The sequence below is a fragment of the Mya arenaria genome, chromosome 3 (assembly GCF_026914265.1).
Source record: "Mya arenaria isolate MELC-2E11 chromosome 3, ASM2691426v1".
NCBI lineage: Eukaryota > Metazoa > Mollusca > Bivalvia > Myida > Myidae > Mya > Mya arenaria.
The window spans coordinates 67,345,379-67,369,857 of NC_069124.1; the positions used below are offsets into that span (position 1 = coordinate 67,345,379).

Consider the following 24,479-nt stretch of genomic DNA (forward strand, 5'->3'; position numbering starts at 1 on the left):
TAAGTAAGGACACCGTAAGTAGATCGTGCGACCATCCTGCCATAATCGTGCGAGCAACTGCTCTTACAGGCCTCGTGTTATTCCAAATACGCAAGGACATCAAGCTCTACCGGAGCCCACACGAGCTCTGACGGGGCCCTTGCTAGCTGATCCCATTTTTAGAATTTCAACGAGCTCTGAGAAACATTTTCAAACGAGTTCAAGAAATTTCTACGATACTCTCAAGAATTAGCGATATCCGTACCAGCTTCGTGCGATTTTGCAAAATATCGACTGTAAACCTATTCGTACGCATCTCATAGCGTGGAACGTGGTATTATATAGTCGTTTTATTTATTGAAGAAACCCTGACACGAATGCCGGATTATTTCCGCGTTTTGCAGTCTAACCTAAATACCACTACCAGAAATGAGTTCTTACTACAATCACTACAGAACTGTTTAATATGTCTGCATGTCTCGAAAAAAGACAAAAATGTTTGACAAATACATGGTCATAACTTGAGCCCAGTGATCAGTATAGAAGGGAACAACGCTTGGACAGACCGAGAAAGGAAAACATACTTTGATGTATATTTTCCTTAAAATCATTATCTGGGATGAATAAAACAACTTCCGCAAAAGAATTCTGAACCTACTGCTCATTTTGGTTAGAACATGTAGATGTCTTTAAAGTGACATACAAAACGATATTCAATCAGGAAGTGCACATGAATGTCGACTCCCAATGTTTTGATGGTGTTAGAACGTGCTAATCTTTTTTTAAATATCCAAAATCAATCAAAATAATTGCCTAAATACAGTATCAAACAATGCTAAAGTGATGCAGTAGATACGTTGGGGCAAAGACTTTCCTAAAAGCAGGGTTATTATTGATTATGAATAAAAAATCCTTAAAATAATATATTTATATCTTAAAATTTGTTAAATCCGTTTTTTTTTCGTGATTACTTTAAACTGTTTAGTAAATTATAAATATTGGAACATGTATCCATTTTCCAGTAGAGTTCAAGATTGTGTTCAAATAGATAAGAAAGAGGCCAATATGTTGAAAAAAGAAAAGACGTGCTGTTTATTTCGCTCGCTCGCTCACTCGCTCCCTTTTTTAAAATTCGTGGAACAAAAATGATCTAGTGTGACCTAAGTATAGAGTACTACACGAAAAGATTAGAAGTAATTTCGTGTCTCCTCCTGTTTGTCGTATTCTTCCCTTTATGTAAGTTATAACTCGTCTGTGCTTTTTTCTGACGAGATCCTAAGAAAACATTCGCTAAAATGCTTAAACAGGTATTCTTTATAGTTTTTTCTCTCGACAAACGACGCCACCATTGCTTCTATACACATTTACATCTATATAAGTATACCTTAATTCAAATTTTACGTTTCATAGAACAATAAAATTGGAAAGAACATGTGAACATTGGCTCAATTTAAAAAAAAAACGTTCAAATGAAACTGAATGTCCTAGTGTACACGTTTGATACTTGTAATCTCCTTCAACGAGATTTAAACGCATGCGACATATGTTAATTAGAATTTTCTGTCTGCTGGTCAGCAACTTTCAAAGACCAACGGCAATAATTGGCTTCTGTTGCCGGTCAACATTAACAACGGCGAGTTAGGATATGCCAGTCGACATCATCTAAATATCCAGGAGCAGCGGCAAGGCAATTATCGGCTTCTCCTCTCTAATCGCTTGCCGCCGACTCGCGGCTCTACGCGCAAGGTCTTAAATCGGATTACTGCTTGGCTTAATAAATCCCTCTAATGACAAGGTATACAGGACGTCAACGTTGTGTCTGCAGACTACAAAATAGTGAAGGTCAGTACGATGGTCAAAAGAGAAACTGTTACTGCACTTACAGAGATTTGATGGCGATCAACCTTTTAGTTCTGATCAGAGGATTGTTTTTTGCGCTATTTCGAGAACGCACAGTCAGTAAAGGAATGTACATTATTCAAGTCCGTCATTGGAAAAATACGGTCTGCACTGTCAAGAAGCATTTGTGAAAAAATCAGTTTCGCGAAAAACAACTTTAGAAACAGAACTACTCAATGCATGTGCTGAACTGTTATGGTACTTATTAAATTGGATATTTTATAGCCTTTGATAAGCAATGGAAAATATTACAAATCTAGTCAGTTTAGAAAATTCTAGTTCACCGTTTGAAAATTACACACATATAGACAAGGGTCAAATTGAAAACCCAACAACGACGGCGGTGATAATTGTATGGTCGCTGTTGTTTGTCCTCGTCGGTATGGTCGGAATAGGAGGAAACCTATTGGTTGTGCTCTCCGTCTTGTGCAACAAAAAAATGAGGACGTCAATGACCAACCTTCTCATTACCAACTTAGCAGTGGCGGACCTTTTAATCATGGTACTGGGGATACCGGAAATAGTGGAATTCATGCGGAATTTAGGATGGACGTTAGGTCTTGTCACGTGTAAAATAAACCGCTTCGTTCTGGTTTCCGCTCTATACGGATCCATCCTAACCCTTGTGGCAATTTCTGTGGAAAGGTATGTGAAATTTACCATCAACATTTTTTGTTCCAAATTTGAATTAATGATTTCAAAAAGTAATGGCTTGCCACTCATTTGTTTTAAAATTGCAAAAATGAATGATCCAACACGTTTATAGTGAACCTAAATACGCTCGTACGTTATTAATTTCTAATGGACGTATTATAGATTAACTGTAGCAAAGTAGTCTGGGTAATAAAGACCTGTTTTTCTTTCAAAAATCGCACAAAACGTGTGTCATAGTCAATCATTATTTTCACATATGTAACATTTCTTTAAATTTAAAATATTGATGCCAACATTTTCTGCTTCAAAATGAAGTGTTCTGTTTTAATAAAAGGGGAAATAACTACAATGCATTTTAAAAGTAGTTCTGAAAGTTGATATTTTCACTCCTTATCTTGCAGTGATAATATCAAATTTCATCGAAACGCATGAAATAAATATCTCTATTTACAAGGGTTCGTTTTATTTGCTGAGCGATGTTGATGTTTAGATTTTGTGAATTGCACGGCTATGGCGTATTGAAGTCTGCCATAAAAGAATAAAACTCATCAATATACACAGTATCAAAATTCTGATATAATCTTAAGCATTAGGCGTTTTTGGAGTGTCATAATGGCGCCGTGCTACAGGTGTTTCAGTTATTATGAACTTTAATTCAGGGATGGCTTTTATTATTTATGAAAACCTATCGTCAGTGTGAAGTACTCAATTTATTTTACTACACTCATTTCGGTTTGTTAAATAAAATATTGCTGATAAGCACTTTCAATCAGCATAATCATACATGGTACTGATTGAACAAATAATTGTATACAGTGGTTTGAAACTCAGCCGGTTTAAAGTGAAGATGAAAGTAGAACATTTAAAACGACTGCGTCGGACTTTTCATTGTTCATTTAATCGATATATAAATACTAAAAATCTTTAAAAATACTATAAAGTTTTGTCTATGTTCAATGTTCAGCTCATTTCATCGCTTTATAGACGTCTCGTAATGGTAAAGTTCACGATAATCATGACACCTAGCATTTGACGGTCCCCTGAGGAAATTACATTTGACATTTTCTGGGTCTGCTTCACAATAATCGGAACGGCTTGTTAATCTACTTTTAATTGAACCGTTAATGACATTTTTCAGTTGACAACAAAACCTAAATCGGTTTTTCTCTTTTGTTTCTTGAATGCAATATTTCAGACTAGTGAACGGTGCATCATTTTGGCTTGCAACATTTTGAAAATGTGGAATAAACAATAATATTTTTGGAAGTCATAAACGGCAAAAAAAAAGATCGAGATATATTGTAGCCATTCACCTTCCTATCTACCCGGCACCTACATTGATCACAATTTAGATTGGAATTACCAAATACATTATGTAAGGCGCACACAACTAAACATTGTTCTAACAAAGGGTTGAAACAACTTTATTTTAACTCCTGTATATTATCAGCAATGGATTTTCGGCGTGTTTTATGGCGTCATTGAAGTAAATGCAGCATTTTCAAAACAACAATTATTCAAAAGCTCTGTGCTAAAATATTTATATGAAAACTTTTTCGTACACCTTCCTCTTAACTTTTCCAGTAATTAGAATTGTTTCCCTTTGGAAATTGACGTTAATACCATGCTGCTTACAGAAGCACACTCCTTTTTATTTACAAATGATTTACTTGGCAAACAATGATTCATACGCATTGAGATTCATCTCCCGTAAAGACATTTTACTTGTGTAGACGATTATTTAATATGGTACTAAAGCTTCCCCATATGCTGCAATGAAACTATGGAATAACATCCGTCTTCTTGTCAGAAATACCGTTTCCTTTGCAGGATTTGAGCAGAAATATAAGAACTATCATTCCTTTAATTAACTTTAATTAATGCTAAGATATTCTGTTACTTCTGCCTCAGTGCTTTTATTATCATGCTAGACATTATGAATTCATATATATATTCTACGGGTATGTCTGTATATTGTATTTACATGATTATTAGCAATAGTTTAATAATAGTGCATGTTGTATTATTTGCATGGAAAATATTTGCACATTTATTGTATAGTGATATGTAATGCAGAGAAGTAATAATAAAATGAAAAATACAGGGACAAGCGCAAATAGTCGAACAAAACAAAAAAAACACGTTAACTAACACCATATACACAAATACAAACACCACAAACAAACCATTGTAAAATTGTTTCATCTTCTTTATATATATATATAATATTATTTGAAAAGTCGTCTGCAAGTACAGATTTTCTTCCATACGGGTGGCAGTACTAAGTTATAGTTAGAACATATTGTGAACAATGATGAAGAAGGGCGAAACCATTAAGAATATAAACAATATGTTCTAAATGACCTAAACAACGGGTATTCAGCAGGCGTGGAATAAAATATGACGTCATGTCTGTCAAGGTGAAGAAATGCACGATTGTTCACGGTACTTATTGTCGATAGGCAATCTCATTGGCTGTAAATTTAATTTATAATCTAATACAAATTGAAAATAATGAATTAATTTTAAGATTTTATATTATATCATAAATTGATTTTTTATTGGTTACAATGTCTTGACGTACCCTCTTTTGACTATTGACTAACATTTACCATGGAAATAATTTTTTATTGAGTAAACGATGCCAAGATTATACTTAAATAAAATATACTTAAATTAAGTTAAATTGAATCATTAATTTTGCTACGATTGTGAAACATTTACTCATCTATCTTATTGGTACAATGTAACACGAGAGTGACACAGATTGTTGACATGTATAGCTACTAGTATCAGGTCACCTTTTTATTTTGCATAATCAATTGTTTATATGTGGATGGAGTAATGAACTATGACCTCGATCATGCATACAACACATTTATAAATACATTTTTATTATTATTTAAAAAAAAAAACACCCATGTCGCACTGTTTTTTTTTTGTTGTGAAGGAAACTAGAGTACCTTGATGGGCTTGGTTACCACAAACCCAACTGACATGCGTCCAGCCCGGACGCCTTGGTTACCACAAACCCAACTGACATGCGTCCAGCCCGGACGCCTTGGTGATTATTTAACCACTACAATACTGTAGTTACTAAAGTCTATTATTCTTAGTTTTTTTTAAATTTCAATTAACAAAATTTCTGCTAAAAAGAACCAATGACATATAACACTCATTATTCTGGTAATGTCGAAACTATGGTAGGTACTTAGACATTTTGCTGTTGAAAAACAACGATAACAGACTGTTGTACGAAGAAGACACATGTACGATTCCCATTTGGTTTATTATCATGCCCGGTGTAAAGAATCGATTCACAGGATACAACTTTCATGGTTTTAACCAGCACCTTTCAAGTACTTCACTAAAGGTGAGCATCAGTTAAGGAAGCTACTGGTACCAATTTTGTAGTCTTTTGTATGTGCAAATATTGTCAGGAATTGGACCCTCTGAAGCTGATAGCCAGGCCAGGAAGCTACTGGTACCATTTTAAACGACTTCTGTTTCATAATGTCCAAGTATTGTCAGGAATTGAACCGTCGATCTCACAATCTAGAAACAGAAGTTCAATCTCAAGGCTATCGGAGCACATATGTAGTCTTGTACATTTACATTTGAAATGATGGAACTTAACCTATACATCATTTACGCTTGTGCATTGTATTTATAAGTGTTAATATGTCATACTGGTGCTTCTAGGTTGTGCTTATACATATAGTAGGTGACTTTGAAAATAAGCGTGTATAATTTCATTCTTATTACCATGCAGCTTAATAATACTATTTTGAATTTGTGCATGCCTTTGTACAATGGTAATTACATGTTTTCTTTCGGACTCGTTGAAATGTGATCCCTGAAACGAGACTTACCCTAGGCCTTGGTCTTAATTATCAAATTAAATATTAAAGACAATATGCAAATCAGGTATGATATTGAATGATGTAAATACAATATTCAAATGACACAGTGCATTGGAAAACGGCTATATAGAATTGAACGGAAAAAAAACCCAAAGCAATTTAGAAACAAACTAATATTATAATCGATAGCGAACGATTACAATTTTTATGTGAATATTAAATGATAACCAAGTGTAGAATTTATGAAGTGTTCATACACGTATTTCGATTTGTTTTTGTCAAACCAATAAACTAAACAACGGCATTTTGTCTGAAATGTATATCATGCACACGTTTAGAGTTTAATTATTAACTTTTAAAATTTACATGTCATTATTCGCAATATTCGTAAGCGTTTAAGGCCTTATTTGTTTCAGTTGCAGTATTTCTCAGTGCTTTCCCTTCTAAAAACATGGACTATCTCATTTCCTGAAGGCAGAATCTGCCATATTGCTTATTTACATTTACCACCAGTGTGCTATATATGAACATACATGGATGAATTTTCCTGAGATTCTTATTTGACGAATAAACATGAATGATCAGAACATTTTATAATAAATGCAATAGAAAATCTAAAACAAAGGAGGTAAATTATTACTCTGTACTTTATAAATGGAAATGTTAATGTCACCGCTACTGAAAGAATCGAAAGCGCAAACAAGCAAAGAAAGCTTTCATGGAAAGTGACTCGATTACATGTTGAACCCTCTTCACTAAGCTATGTATTAAATGAAAACTAAAAAGCTTTTTGTTCAGTTTCAGAGCACAAATTTGCGAAAATGGATCATTATCATGACACTTTTGGTAAGGTCGATATTACGCCACTAAGCCTAACTCCACGGACACGATATTGATACCTAGTAAATTTTTGACGTATACAGTCATTTTTGAATCACTTTGGAAGAAAAGGGATTGGTCTGACACAATAAAAGTTTCCTCTCAATACGCCTGAAAACTAGCATTGCTGAAATTCAGACAAAAGGCTGTTTGGTTTTACCATGGAATAGTCTTCAGACTCACTTGAAACATTTGGGGTGAATGGGAATCTTAGAGCTATTTAAGGAATTAAATGCGTGATTGATATCATTATCTGGGTATGAACGCAGTTGGGCTGATTAAAGTGATTGGATTTTAAATATATTATATTCACACCAATACTTCATAATTTCTTTTCAGAATTCTTAATCAAATACGTCATATGGTTAAAAAAACTTACAGTAATTCTTTCACACTCATGACATTAACAGAACGACCCGACCGGTTTACACATTTTATTGCTTACAATAGTACTGTATTATATTAGTACGCGATGATTCGCAATCCGAATATATCCTATGAGGTTGCGCTCATCGGAAAATATCCGTAATTGCAGAAAGGCTGTTCACTGAAGGAATGTAAGTTAAGGTGTTGATATTCCTATGTAAAATTTCCCTTTGATGAGATAAGGCATTGTGTATTCAAAATGACAAGATGGAGTGTTTAAATATTTTAAGTTGATAGCTAAAATTCAATATCAATATTTATATGAAAAAAAACTACAGAAGCAAGCTCAGTAGTAAAAAGTTTAAACATAAACCCCGCTTATTGGCACAGGGTAAACGCCATAGAACACAAAACAAAACAAAAAAGACAAACAAGAAACTTGGAACAACAGCACAAAACTCCACAAACAACACCGTGCGTGTACACTATATAAAACAAACTGGGTATGTTTATCAAGGATTGTTAGGTACCACCTAGGAATCGTAAGTAAAATGTAGTTGACCGTATCACAACTTCCAGAAAGATAAATACTTATACGCATTGACATGCAGGATAATTCATTTATAGCATACGATCAATATATTTGGCAAAACATCTATTTGGTCATTAATTGGTTTGGGAATGTTTCTTCAAAAAACAAGACCTTGTTATTAGATTAAAGTCCCATTTATAAAAACTCCTAGACATCTGATGTAGGTTTGATTTCCCCATGGATTAGAAAAGACAAGTTTCGGTTCATCAATTTAAACATAAATCACTTCCAGTCAAAAAGGGATATCTTTGATTCGATAATTGGATATTATGTCAAGATTGTTTGCATGTCCACGATATGAATTATTATAAACTAATTTGTTCCTTAACCCTATACTAGCCACATTTAATGTTCTTCTTACATTTCTTGGTTCACATTAAAAAACAAAGAAAATGCTACAGCCATCATCATCACCAATACGCAAGCGGATGAGAAAGGCAAAGTGTTTCAACTCGTTTATTTTAAAGCGTTCATTTTGCAAACGACATATCCTTTCTGTTGTGTTAGGAAGTTGAGTATAAGCTTTCTGTTTGAAACCCGTCTGCACCGTTTACATCCGAATGTAAAATTCACGGTGACGTATTGTGAAGTTATGTTGCATCCCTCGTAACTAGATATCGCAGAAATATTTGTTTGATTGATTGATTGATGTGATGATAGCCATGCCATTTTCGGTTAGGAAACCCATTAAGTTAGGTAAAGCAATTTACACGAGGGCTTTATTATTAGAAATGTTCGACTACAGGGCACGTCCCTGAAGTTTTCATTGTATTATTAAAATAAATATCTCTTATAATTTTTTTTTTACAAAGGTCGCCTTCTGTCTTGTGTTTGAAACAGTGGTTTTTCAAGATAGATGTTCACATTATTATGATATTTCACTGAAAAAAAAACAACCGTTGTGTTTACACTTACACAGCGTTTTATTCTTTAGATATATATAAATTTACATGGAAGATCGTCTGACGGTCTCTTTTTATAACATGATTACAGAAGGAAGAAGAAATGTTACGAAAGTAAATCTGAACGGGGATGTATGGTAAACAGCCATTGAAATAACAGATACTCGACACAGGTGTTGTTTTTTTTAATTCTGACGATCAATCAATGCTATTCAGCTTATTTGCGAAGAAAAAACAGTAATTCCATCATATTTCCGGAAATTAGTTTTCCATTACTTCCGGTGAACCTTTCTAATTTGAGGAAAAGAGGCATAAGCTTTAATGGCGCATGCTATTTATCTTCTCAAGGCGAATAAAGTTCTTTCATCCATTTACGACAATTCAAAGAATTACTTTATCCTACAAAGTTCCGTTGCTGTTTTATGCTTCATAATCTGAATCAACGGCAAAAAATATCCAGGATATAAAATTCAAATTTTCAACGTTGGCTTTGAATTATGAACCAGATTCCGACTTGAAGGGGAATCGAAAAAGGGTTTTAGTCATCACCAATTTGTCAATTGACAAACTATAGTAATCCGTTATTAATAAGAAAATGTTAATGCATTTGAAACATGCTAGTAATGGAAAATTGATAAAGATCGGATAGGCCGCCATTTATTGAATGCCTATTGTAGAAACATGTATTTGTTCGCAGATATCACAAATACAAATGAAGCTATCAGATAAAGCCCAGTATTAACATATTGAACTATGAGTTTGTTAAACGAGACTTTGACCAAAGCTAAACAGGCACTAAACAGGAGACACGGCGATATAGGACAAACACACAGTTCACAAAGATATTAAATATCTTTAGGCCACACCAAATTAATGTTTAGTTCCTCGGATTTTTGCCAAAAAAAATTGGAGCGAGCGAGCGAAAAAAAAATAATTTTTTTTTTTTGTCAGTTTTCATAAAAACCGAAGCGAGCGAAGAGTGAAAAATATATTTTTCCTTATACTCAATATAAATAAGAAAGATTTTTCAAAATAATTGCCCTTAAACCCATTTTAATGCCATCTTGAACTGAACCTCTAATGGACATTGGGAAAATGTCGGAATACATACTATTTATTCATACGTGTTTAGTACAAACATTATATGGATAAATCTAATTTCTTATATAATTAAAACGTACTTTAATATGACGATCATTCATAATAATAAATAACCCTGCTTTTAGTAAAAAGTTTGAAACGACTTATATAAATCTACCTGAATCAGTTTAACATCATATGCAACTGTATTTAGACATAACTAAGAATTAGCCGTTTGTTTTCGAAATAGTTTTAAGTAAGGTTAAGATAATTCGCGAAGAGTTTTGTTTCCGCAAGCAGTATGCATAACCAGCATAATGTTCAATGAATGATAAACATAGCAACCTAAGTATTTATTCCAAAAGCGTTAACTTTTTATATTACTTCATATGCAAAACATACTCGATAGCGCCACCACTACTCGACAGCGCCACCACTAGGGCAACAGCGCCACCACTTTTATAAATATGTGCATTTTTCCTTTTTAAGAAGTGCTTATTAGTTTTGTTGTGTTCCGGCTTAGGTACAATACATAACAGTTATGTTTGCATGCGTGAGAATGTTCTTAAGGGGTGTGTAAGCACCGAAATGTACTTGCTCTGCAATCAGATCTCAAAATATGCACAAGTCTGATTCGGGAGAAAAGCTCCTGGCACCACAGTTTGCACAATATTGAAACGACATAGTAACCAGCCTACAGTAGAAGTGTTCTTACACGGTACCACATTCTCCGATTTCCGAAATATGTGCGTTAAATGAAATTATCAAATAAAATATAAATCATACTCACGTTTGTTCATGTAAACATAGGGCACAGCTCCACCACGGAAATGTCGACAGCTCTTTTTCTTTGCACCACCGTAAAGTGGTGGAGCTGGCGTTTACAGGCCGTGATACAGGCATCATCAAACATCAGACTCCATATAAGACTAAATTGTGTTTTTATTATCACAGGAAATGCAATGACATTTGCTTATTAAAACAAAAAAAACAATGGTATTTTTCAGAGTACTTTTTTTGGTTATTTAGATGTGTTTATGCACCAGCCAATTGTATATGCCCCCCCCCCCTCAAGTCCGGAATAGCGGGGACTTTGACTTCCGGTCTCTCAAAACCCGGGTAAAATACCCGACCTGCAGGGACACACTGCTGGTAAAATCCCTGCCAAATGGCCCCCGCAACCCGAATACCTATGTGAGGCCCATTCCCGACTATTTTCAATATGAAGACAAAACCACATTCACTAGGCACTGCGGGGCCAGCTGAAAGGTAAAAACACAGCCCATTGCCTCTGCTGTCCCCGGTATACCCCTAGAACAAGGGCGAGGGGTGGGCGGGGCAGTGGTTACAATTGACAAGTGCATTACAATCCCGGATTATGCTGCAAATAAAAACAAAATATAAGGTGATAAACTTAGACTTACTTATGTTGAGGTATATCCAGACTAGTGTTTATATCGCTATTTGTGAAAAGATATTTGTTCAAAACTGTTGTTTTGTCAGAATTTGATCAAAAATGAGCTTGATACATCAATTTGGACCAAACAATGACTCATGTTCCAGTTAAGCTGACCTGTCCTATTTCCATTAAAAACGAGTCACTAATTACGCAATATAATCGCTACCAGTCTTAGATACACATGCTTTATTGCATAATGATTGCTTTAAATAATGATCCTTTAGTGCATGAGACGATCAACAATGACTTCAAGCATGCTCACAACATATATATATTGTCAAAAACAGTTTACATGATCATACACTATTCCCAACATTCATAAATACAACCACAATTACCAAAATACTTTAAGGGCTGACTTCACTAAGCATTTGCGAAATGAAGTTGTAATGTCATTAAAACATAAAGTTACTGTCAATGGTGTCCGGGAATTCATCAAGATTCTGTATTGTTTTGTTATTATCGACATTCATCATGCAAGTTCAGATACTAGATCAAAGAGCTGATCCAACGACGGACATATTGTATCTACTGTTGATGATCCCGGTTATATGGTTTGGGAATCAAGACTGTTCACGTTTAACCCCAACTATATCTATTACATACACTTTAAACATAACAATATTTTGTCAGTTAAGTTCTAAAAGGCTACACATATTCCTTCTCTATAAGAAGAGAACGGTTTATGGAGTGTGTTTATATATTAATGTTATTTAATATTAAGTTATAACAGAAGAATGCACGGCTTTTAAAGGGCAATGGGAGGCGGGGGGCGTTCCACCAGTTAGTTGGGCAAATGGACTCCATGAATTGCTGGGATCTTATTTCAGCCGTGAATATTATGATACTATTTGAAGAGTACTTGCCATCCGGGTTTAAAGCTGCCCTCTCGCAGATTGAACGTTTTGAAAACTTTTTATTTTTTGACTTTGCCAATTTTTGCGAAAATCCATGGAAACCAATTATATAAGGCTGCTGACAAAAAATTTGATCGAGATTTTTATATAAAAATCAAAAATTGATGTTTTATGCATTTTTCTTAAACCGTTAGGTTTAAGCCATAAAACATTACTTTTCGAACGGAAATATGAAAATCTACGATCTGATCTTTTGTCAGCAATCTTTTTTCATTAGTTTGCAGATATTCACGCACAATTTTGCTCTTTCCAAGATAAATACAAAAAATGTTGTAAAAATGGTCTATTTGTGAGAGTGCAGCTTTAAAGGATGTTTATGTTTAAACTTTCAACTGCTTTACCTGTTTCTTTAGTTTTTTCATATAAATATTGAACATATATTTCATCCTTATCGCGAATGTTCAAAACCGATCACATAGTCACACATATTTAAACTAAGAATCACTGTACGCAGCGGACCGTTGTAATCAGCAGTGCCGGACTAGGTAAGGCGTTTTCCTTATAATGTGAACTCTTGAAGCACGTCAAAACCGCCACAACCTTCTGCAGCCGACCCTGGTTAGCAGCGACACGGTAACAGGTGAAGGAATTTTTTTAAATGTGTGATGGAACCAATTCCTCTACTTCCGCTGCTGTACTGGTTTGCGTAGGGCGGTTTGGCGCTGTACTGAGCCCTCGGTGTCACCGGTAGATAAAGCAGAATCACGTGAGTGGAAAGTTATCGTGGCTCCAGTAACATTGAAACTAATCAGTAACAGCAGATTTGGTCCAACACATAGTTAATCAATCATTACCTTCCAATACATATTAATCAATCATTATCGGTTGGGTTTGTCTTTGGAGAAGGACAAAGTGTGTTACCCTTTGAGCGAATTAAAGTGAGTTAGAATATATGCGTAGGTCACACAAGACTATTAAATACTAGATCAATACCAAAGAGGATTCATGGCATGAGCGGGTATTTCACCATTTCTCACTGTATGTGCGCTAGTAGCGCATGTTTTCACTCAACATTTGTTTTTAAACTAGTTTAAAAAATAATTTGAAAAGATAAAATTATATAAAGGGGGGCGTACCGTTTGAACAAATTTACTTGTTTGTCACCCATAGTAAAACGATCTTATTCATGTGCTAATTGTTTTGTCTAATGATTTTTAGACGATTTTTAAAATAGATGCGTTTGAGAATTGGGATACACTACTTTTCGCTGTGGCAGGGCGTTCGACTTGTTAAATCGAACAGAAAGAATGTTGACTCAACTTGAACAACTTTTTTCCGACATTCAACTCTTTGCCTTGATCATTAAGTCGCTTTAGGTTTCATAAATTTATTTTCAATATTGTTAGATTTGCTATTGAAATACATTAATCCTGAATAAGTAGAAACATCCGAACCAAATCGACCGCTTTTTTATCAAAGGTAGTAGAGTACATGCTTTCAAATATTTGCTTCTATAAGTAAAATTGCACATACTTTTCTAAAGAACTTGTATGTCTAAATTCGTATATGAAATGAATACAAACTATTTCATTTTACATTTAATTGATTTATTCCATTCTTATATCAATGTCACAACTACTTTTTATAGGAAAACTTATTTTGTTAGACCGTGTCAAAATAAAGCTATGTACACTACCTATACTACTACTATGACCAAAAAACACATATGAACTTTTAAAATGTATGTCTTTATAAAAATGTATTGGTAATCCATTAATTATAACTACTGGCTTAACATAATCGAGCACTCCATTTCTGACCATTTCAGAAAAAAAATGAAACACATATGTGTTCCTATTAAGAAAAGACAAAATTGGTGTAGTTGAATGAACATTAATGGCTAAGAAATAATTTGGAAAGTAATAATATCTTAAAACCGATCCTAAACTATACCCAAAACGCGGATAGCGAGAGATTCCCCCATTATAACCGTCGAAAAGATAGAACCTCATTTCCAATGATTGCTAGGAAATTAGAATTTGTCTATTTAGCATGTAATGTGAAATAAAGATCACAATAAACGATATCCATTACAGGCCTTGTACAAAGTGTGGTTACTTTTAGTTATCGAAACAGATGGTATGGGACTGTGGTTTTTTTGACAATATTAAATGATTTTAAGTCCATTTATAACCACTCCTTGACATCGTATGTAGGTCGGATTTCTCCTTTCTCTTTTCTTCTTAAACAGACACGCTTTTTTAGTAATCCCATACAACTTTATGTATTTGAAACATCATGCCATGTCATGTTTGTTTTTAAATGATATCAAACAAATATTTGCAAATTATTTAGTCGAATATTTTTCAAAGAAAATTCTCGAAAACCCTCATTATTTTTGCTACCCTATTTTCAAATAAAAACACCTATTCAAATAAAGAAATCAATTTACTTCTTGGTTACAAAATTACAAATATATTTTATATAATATAGGCAAAAAGGCAGACTACATAGTTTTGATTGTGTCAAACGATTGACCAAATATAATATGAATGGATATGGATCTGAATGCAAATGCTTTTAGACTCTATTCAGGCTTAAAATATGATCCCAACTCTCAAACACACCTAAGTTACGAAAATATGATCTCAACTTCTAAACGCACCTAAGTTACGAAAATATGATCCTAACTCCCAAACGCACCTAAGTAACGGAAATATGATCCCAACTCCCAAACGCACCTTAGATACGAAAATATGTTCCCAACTCTCAAAAGCACTTAAATGTAAACAAAAAGATGTGATGATCCCAACACTCAAGAACCTTTAAACCTGTACGAAAATATGTCTTATACTGCTCGCGAGCGATTGAACTTTAACGTGATAAACACTGTTTTTCGATTCGTGTTTCGATAAAAAAATGTTTGGATTATTTTAGATTATGGTACATCGAGAAACATTTGTTTAACTAGTGCTGTAAAGCCGTCATGTTCTAGGCAAGCATCGACATACTAACCGAGTATTACAGTAATTGCTGAACATTCAGAGATGTCACCAATATATATATATACCAGGCACTCTGTTATTGGGTCGGTTTGATTGTAAGTGACAGGATACATAGTATGTTTTATGCCGTTACGTAGACAATAAATCAGTTTTGTCTTACCAACTGCATAGACCCTTAAAATGCCGTAATGCCTTCGTGCTATGCTTTCATGCCATAAACCATTTTTTGATCTCTTTAGAAGGTAACGACCTAAAAAAACACATTAACTAATACTAATAAAGCGAAGAACTTCTTTTAATTGTATGATGTTTTCCTTTTAAAAGATTTTGAGTATTTTAAAGAAGATTATTACAGCTTTTCGTATGAAGTATCATGTTTTATTAAACAAGTAATTTGGGTAAAATGATAAATGTTTTTTCTAAACCTTTTACGCTTAAGATATTTTCAGAAAATGCGACTGTTTTATATCCATTGCTCTTCGATGTGTTTGATCATCAGAACGCTTCTTTTTCCAATTGGTTGTGACTTAGGTCTCCATATGTCTTAGAAATGTTATTATTTTTTTACGGTTTTGATTTGCGTGCTTTAACTCTTAGTTGAAAAACATACCTTCTTTTCGCCCAATGGATCTGAAAAGCGACCGCCATGTTTTTTACTTTTACTACCAACTCCGTACTGCGACTATTTCTGCAGAAACACATCATGGAATAAAATAGTTTTGTAATACAAGGTTTGCATCAGGCTTTACCCAAACTATACCTAATTTTGCCTAATGACATTGACATTGGTTGTCAAGCAGCACTTTAATACAAAATATCATTTGATTATGTCATCAATAAATTTTACTAGCATGCCTTTGCATCTCTGAAAAATTATATTAAAGTTGCTCTCTAACAGATTGAACGCTTAGAAAACTCTTTTATTTTTGGTCTTGGAACGAGCCAATTTTTGCGTAAATATCTGCAAATCAGTGATAAAAGACTTCTGAAAAAAGATCGGATCGCAGATTTTCATATTTCCGTTCCAAAATTATGTTCTATGGCTAGACAAAAAATCAAAAAGTTTTTAAAACGGTAAATCTGTGAGAGTGCAGCTTAAATCAAATTAAATAATGCGGTCAAACGTTTAAATCGAGACGCTGGTTTCTTTGAATGAACGTAAATGACTTTAAAATAGTCCAGGACCACACTCTCGTTATATGGATTATGTAATAAAAAAGATAGTGACTGTCGACTGCGAGAATAAACAATTGTTAAGAGACCCATTCACGTATACGCTGACGTGAATGGGAGTGGGTTTTGGAAATCGGAATTTTCCCATTTAGTTTATAATGAAGGATCAATTTCTTACACTCGTGACTAGTCATTTCCAGTACAATCCATATCCATTACGATGCGCCCCCAAAGTCTTTCGCAATGTTAAACTGTATATCGTTTATCTTTCGGAACCTCCTGGCAGTAATTGGTTTGAAATTTCTGCAAAGGATGGCTTACATTCCATAGTCCTATTCAAAACCGACCCTGGTTTGTTATGATAGTGTTGTTTCTTGTAGAATGCATTTTCCCGACATTTGAATAAAACGGGAGTTTTGTTTCGGTAATTTAATCGTACAACAAGTGATAGTTCTAATATATTATAAACGTACTCTGCCGATATGAAACTGATATATCCGTGGCAAGAACCTCTGACGATATATTTATATGGGATATAATTTTAATTAATATGCTGATGTCTTGTTTTAAATGTGAATTGGGTCTAGAGAAAAATACAACTGCATCTACAGGGTCAAGCTCCAAGCTACAAGGTACACGGTGGACGAAGACCCTGTTTAGAGGTACAATATTAAGGCCTTACAGACATTCAACGTCCCAAAACAAGAAAAACATACTAGGACCACACATGTTTTTTAATAATTATAAAAATTACCCAATTATTTATTATATAGAAAGTAGAAACACAATGTTTATATATAAATGTTACTCTGATTGGTTTATATATGCTTTGTACTTCCTGTTTGAATAAATGAAATGTCCATGAAAAAAAGAAGAAAAAAAAAGGAAAACATACTTGACATGCATCACAATAACTGTACTTTACTTACTAGTCAAAACATCATGACCGGTTCGGTTCAATACTTCGGAGCTTTTCTTGACATGTTCTTATTGCGATTACAATACTTAAGCTATTCCTTATTGACTTTCTGCCTTGCGCGAGAATGCCACGCATACAAATTGGTCAGTGAGTTGGTCATTTATATTCCGCTATGAAATTCCATTAATGTTTCAAATATTTTGATATGAAAAGGGTTTGCACGGCAAGAGTTCATGAGTAAATTTATTTTTTTCTATTTTGCAGAGAACACTAGACTTAAGTGTCATTAGTGACAACGTAGATATGACTTCATCAGATGTACAAAAAATGAATTTTCAATATTTGCCTTGATTTAAGTTGTACTAAATTGGAAGCATTCTTCCATAGAGTTTATGCTAATGCAATTTGTATTTATAATTTTACAATTAAGCCATCTACCCACAATTGACAATCTCACATGTTTATTACCTAAAAGAGGATTGCTGTTTTAGTAATAATGGTGTAAAATCGTTTACCGAATGATCACAAATAGATATAGTTTAATTTGTGGCCTTTCCGATGCCTTATTGTAATGGCCAACTAAATAAAATTATATCAGTGCAAGAAAGCAGTGCGTTGTTTTGTCCTATACGTTGTCCGATACGGTATCAATATCTGCTGGCGTCTCTCAAGTTTCAATTCATTGGGATGTATCCTTCATTATCTTTATTAATGAGATTGTTCGTGAAATCCAAACAACGATACGTCTTTTTGCAGACGACTATACCTTGTTCATCATTGTCAACGACCCTATGGCTGCTGCCCTGCAACTAAATGATGATTTGAAAATGTTTTGTTTGTGGGCAGATCGGCTGCTTGTATCTTTCAATTCAGCAAACAACGAATTACTTCTCATCCCTCGAAGGACAAAAAAGGTGCATCTACCTGCCCGTATGGATAACGGAATAATATAAACAAAAAAAGAAAACCGGTTACTCCACGTTGTTGACTTTGCTTTATCAAGGTTGGCTGACACAAAGTAGATGTAATGGGTTCATTTGTATGTATTTACTTTCCGTGAATTGTTCAGAAACAGCCGTTAACGTATAGAGACACATGCCAATTTGCAATTTACATGTTGAGGAAGAGTTTATCCAGGAATTAATAAATAAACAGGAATATGTATTGATCTACAGTTATCAAGATACGTTTCGAATTGAAGAAGTTCCTTGGACTTTGTAAGTTCAACTTACATGTCATGTGAATATGTTATTGGTTTACAACACTATACACACGATATTAAAACGTTCCGTTCTATGATAACACAATTACGTGCCATTCCATTTACGGAAATGAATGACCTATCGTGACTGAACCAATTAAACATCCCAGATAATTATGCAACATGTAACCTGCACGTGTTGTTTACTATTAATATTCACACGCAAGGTCAAAACAATTGTCATCTGGATTAATGATGTGGTACACGATTTACTTCCAATACATAGTGCACTTCATATTCTTTTAAAAGATGCACTCTTAATCCAAATTAAGATTTACCACAATTAATAATGTTGTTTAAATATTCCAAAAAGGATGAATAAATGTCGAAAACAATGGTTCTTATGATATATACTGAGTTTATTTTGAAAGAAATGAGCATAAAACACGGTATTTCTACCTTATGATGCTAAAGTAGACCACAGTAAATATTTTAGCATTCACCAATCATTTAATATGTGTGCGTTTTCTGCTATTAAATACACGTTTACAATATTGTAATCAGTAGTTAATATTTTTCATAAATGCATTATTTAGCAAGTAGTTAAAACGGTTATCAGTCAAAATTGATGTTGTTATACATGTGTATGCAATGATTTTGAATAAAAGTGGCACTTTAACCAACAGCTTCCATAGTACTTGAAATACGAAGTATGAATTTCTTCTTTTCTACAGTATGTATGTGTATACGTTTGCCAGTGTGTCAATAGGACTTTTTGATTTACACAAAGACGGAATTTAGCGTGTATTATTTTGCCGAAATATGCATATAAGTCCAAGCTGTTGGGAATTACAAATGGTCTGTGTTATTTATGGTAAATATATATGAACACAAAACAAAACAACAAGTGGCATTTTAAAATCTAAATACATACATTGAACATAACGACCTTTTTCTGTCAATATATTTAAATGCAAAATTAATAAAAAAACAAACAACAGGGAATAAAGATCCACGCCACCCATTGTCATAAAGATGAGTCACACTTGCTTGAATAAGCACTCTTAATATCATAATTTTGAAATAGGCAAATCGTTCAAGTATCAAATATAATTGTTGAAGAACAAATCGATTTAAGAAAAGTTCGGAGCACCAACGTCAGTCTGACACACATTGCTGAAACCCGTGCAAAGGTGAAGATGGCAACCGTCTGTGAATTAATTCATTTTTAAAACGCGTTCGACTCTTTGAATACAATATCATGTGAAATATACTTGCAAAACATAGGTATTTCTACTAAAATATTCACTGATGTAAAATCTTTGTATTCAAATGTACTTTTCTGTTTACGTGTCTATAATTATGCTACTGACTCGGTTATAATTAGTACTGGTGTCTGGCAAAGCTGTTCCTTTTCTACTGTGTTATCGTATATCCATATAAATGGCAAAGCTTTTCACAATAAGAGCTGAAAAAAGGTGTTGATATTTTAGGAGAAAATTCTTCCAATATTTGTATGCCAATTATTTAGCTTTCATAGCCGAAAATGAGGAAGTTTTGCAATAGTCTGGTTGCCATATTTATCAATTCATGAACACTCTTTTCTTCGTAAAAAAATGCTTCGTCTGAAGTATATGATGCAACAATTGTCATATGGGTTGCAAAATTAGAGGAAAGTACTTGCTGTTGACGGGGAATTTAGGTTTGGGGTGGGGGGTAGTTTGTTTAAGTCTGGATGTTCGTTTCTTCATGAATAACACAGGTAATGTCGTCATCCCCAGGGAAGAAGGTATTGTCGGCATACTTATGAGTTTGTCTGAGGGTTTCTATCAGACATCTTAACACATTTCGTAGTTTTATACAACACAGATCTGCGATATGTTTGCGAAGACAGTTCATAAATGGTTTGTTACGTAGGAACTATGACACCGTTGCTTTTTTTCCTAGCATATGATTGTTCCCAAAGGAAATTATATTCGAGCTATCCTCAGCGGGGTAATTAATTTTCATCAGGATGACCAGAAAATGTACTTATAGCCCGGTTGTTAGTAGTTGGTTTTTGACAGGAAAACATAACCAATTTCAGTAAGGCAGCTGCGAATGACATACTTTTAATATTGAAGACGAACGCCTAGTGTGTTAAGGATGTAAGAAATAAAACAGCTACAAGAAGTGCAAAACAAAATAAAGAGCGCAAAACATATAAATGAATTCCCAAACATTTGTCGAACCAGACTCTTTATGCTATACACACACACACACACATATATATATATATATATATATATATATATATGTTTTTTTGGTACTTAAGGACGAATTTTACTCCAACGATTAAAATGTGTATTGAATAAATATTAGATCCCATGTAAACACCGAGGCTTACTAATTTACGATGTCACCCTCAATGGGATCTGATATTTATTTTATTAAACGGAACAAAAGTTTTAGAAACCTTGATAATACGGTCATTGTCAAAGTATACAAAAAATCACATGTACTGTTGAAAAATATTTTCATGCGATACAGAAACAGCGTACAAACTGATTCTTATAAAAATCTTTCAATAGTCTTACCGTACTATTTCATCTATTTTTGGCTAAAGTCTTACTTTAATAATTCCATTTTGTGCGGAAATGAACTGAACTATTGAAATATGTATCAAGATTTCTTTTCCTCCCATCTCCTGATAATCTGGCATTATTTCTTTAACATAATCTACTTTTAAGAGTTGATAATTTTCTGATCCTATATTTGATCCTCAACTTTCGGTATTAAATCAGATTTACTGCTGACATTTCAGTTCATTTCACTTTTACTGTTGTGATTGGAGTACGTCGAAGAACGAATTTCAAAAGAAATAAACAGTTATGTGAAGATGAATGCAAACAAGAGATTTGCTTGAATGTGTTTCTTATCCATCACACAAAAATCTTAATCCATAAGTAAACATTTTTCATTGAAATTTGATTTGCTTCAGATATAAAATGTAACTTTCAGACAGGCATTCAACCTTGTTTATTAAGCGCTTATTGCACGGCTGCCATAATTAAATGTCGCATTTAACCCAAACCATACATAACCTTCAACCAACTCAGGACCTTTGGCAGATCATGTCAGAAGGCATACGCTTACTGTGTGCTACCCGACACAAAAGCTAGGAAGACGGAAGAGACATCTACCGCTGTCAATATCCCCGGTATGTCACATCAACTCTATCTAGGGCATGGCTGGGTAGAAATTTAGGACTATATACTGTTTATACGGGTACCCGGGTACTCGCGGGTAGTTGGAGATCGAGTACCCGGGTACCCGTATAAACATTTCACATATACTGTTTGGTAGCACTGGCCTAGGTCCCATTAAGTTCTGATACCCAACTCAACTTATAATAATGGACATTAAATTCGTTAAAAAAATGAGGCTGACCTAAAAACGATCGTGATTTGCGTGATTATTTAATAAGTTAGCATTTGATCCGTTCTAAGTTCTTCAGCTGAAAAATTGTTTTAGATGTTGAATAAGGCTATTTTTAATATAAGATCAAAATTAGACTTAATATGTTTATACGTTCGTAAATATTCTTAATGTTGCACGTATTGATACACGTTGGGCAAAAGAGTCTGAGAGCTCGGAAAGGATATACATATAGAGGTATTTACATTATTTGTTTCTTGAATTCTTGACTACCTTGGGGCTGTATTTAATAACCAACTTTGATTGAACTTAAGTTTAAGATTATAATCTAAGTTTTGATCGACCTGTATATTTAGCTGACCAATAGGCTAAATGGAATCATTGAGGCATGTCAATGGATAAAGATAAAACTGTTATTGAATACTGGCCCTGGGCTTGTCCTGTAGTTTTCATTGTATTACCAATAAGATTTGGGGGTTTTTTTTAAGATTTAAGGTGTGGTTTGTTTTGTGTTTTTTTGCGATATTGTAACTTGTTACCAGAACGTGTTATCTACACCATCGTAAAACTTATATTTAACTATTGTTATATCCTAATTAATTTGTCTTTAGGTGCCATAAATTACTAACATGATATGATAAGAACATTGTTATATGCATCTAATATATTTATAAATTACACAACTTGAAACACTATTGAGATCATTTACCTATTGCTGTAGTACTTCAATTTAAGTTGTTCAGATTGTTTCTCTAGTTTACGTGTATAACTTTTATCTGTTCTGTTCTGTTACCCAGTTTTAGTGCACTTTTAATTGCACTTGCGCCGACAGCGCATTCTGTCAATATTAACACATAAAAAACAAATTGGAAAAGAGAAAAACTGTACCAATCAGCCTGAACAAAGCAACTCGTCTGTCGTCCAGACAATAGCGTGTTTGCACTTTTGTCAAGCAATTGTGAACTTTTTAGATAACAAAAAGAAGAGTTTGTTTCTGTCTAACTGGCTTTTGGCCAGTGATACTGACCGACTACATTGCTGTCATAAGTTGAACAATTGTTTTCGACCTTTTACTATGTGTGCTAATATTGACTTTGGCAAACAGTTGATACTTTAGTTTTCTCATCATTTTAAGGTTCGTGATATACAAACATGTATTCTTAGTTACTTGAAACACCAGCAAATATTTAATTCCAATGATCTGATTGATAGCAGACCATTCTCTGTCTGACGTCTTTATATGAAATGAACTTAAATGAACTACTTTAATTTGGCATTAGTTCAGATATTTATGATTGCAATACATAACCATGCATTTCGGTAGCAAAATAGTACTTAGGCATTCAATTGTAATTTCTCGTTTTTCTCCGCCTAGGTTGATTCGAATTTTAACATGGTTAAGTCGATGTGATTTCTTCAAAATGCGCTTATTACCAATTTTAATATATTAAACAACCTTTTTATCAAATAGGTAAATACTTAACAGCAATTATGTTGCCAAATGTCATTTTTCCCCTTTATTCCTTTTCCAAACTGCATAAGTGTTTCATAAAAGCGGAACCATTCCATAAATATTTTCATTTGATTTTTGATGTGCCTTTTATATATTTTTGATACATATTTAAACAGTTTTTCATGTAGATGATTTGGACCGTTTCATTACCATTGTCGTTCAAATTAAATACTTAAATACATTTGATCTATATATGACGCAAAAGTATCCATTAATTCAACTCTGAAAAGAAGGAACTTTGGTGAAATTTTTGTCTATGATATTTTGATATTTTCTTAATCGAGGATCCAATTATCTCTAAAAATGATATCGACCCAAAGGGACATGTACTAGGCGAAGAGCAATTAAGAGAGCCCAAATCCTACATGAGTAATTTGTATAGGGGTATATTCTAAAAATTAAGACAAATTTCAGTTCTTGACGCAGCAATTTAACACAGCATATGGTGGAGAAAGACAGCTTAATGTTGATGTTTCGTCCAGTGCCTCTTAAATGGAAGTGTTTTATACCAGTATGCAAATACCAGTAGCTCTGTATAGAAATCAAAACGATCATATGATCGTACGTCGTACGTGATTGACGCTATCTAATGGTGTGTCTTATTCGCAAATCTCCCATATATCCGCCTTGTATCATTTCGCAGTCTTTATAACATAGACATCTCTATTTATGAATTACATAATTTCGAAAGAGGCTGTTTCATATGTAAGAGATCTAAACT

The 24,479-nt window shown here is 33.8% G+C and overlaps 1 protein-coding gene across 1 annotated transcript in view; it reads left to right on the plus strand.

Moving 5' to 3' along the window:
• The first annotated feature begins 2,203 nt into the window (after nucleotides 1–2,203).
• LOC128226855 (neuropeptide receptor 15-like) overlaps nucleotides 2,204–24,479 on the plus strand; it is a 29,378-nt gene continuing 7,102 nt past the window's right edge. Inside the window, exon 1 of the mRNA XM_052936937.1 lies at nucleotides 2,204–2,523. Coding sequence (XP_052792897.1) covers nucleotides 2,261–2,523 — 263 coding nt within the window. The 5' untranslated portion in view covers nucleotides 2,204–2,260. The remainder of the gene's footprint in view (nucleotides 2,524–24,479) is intronic.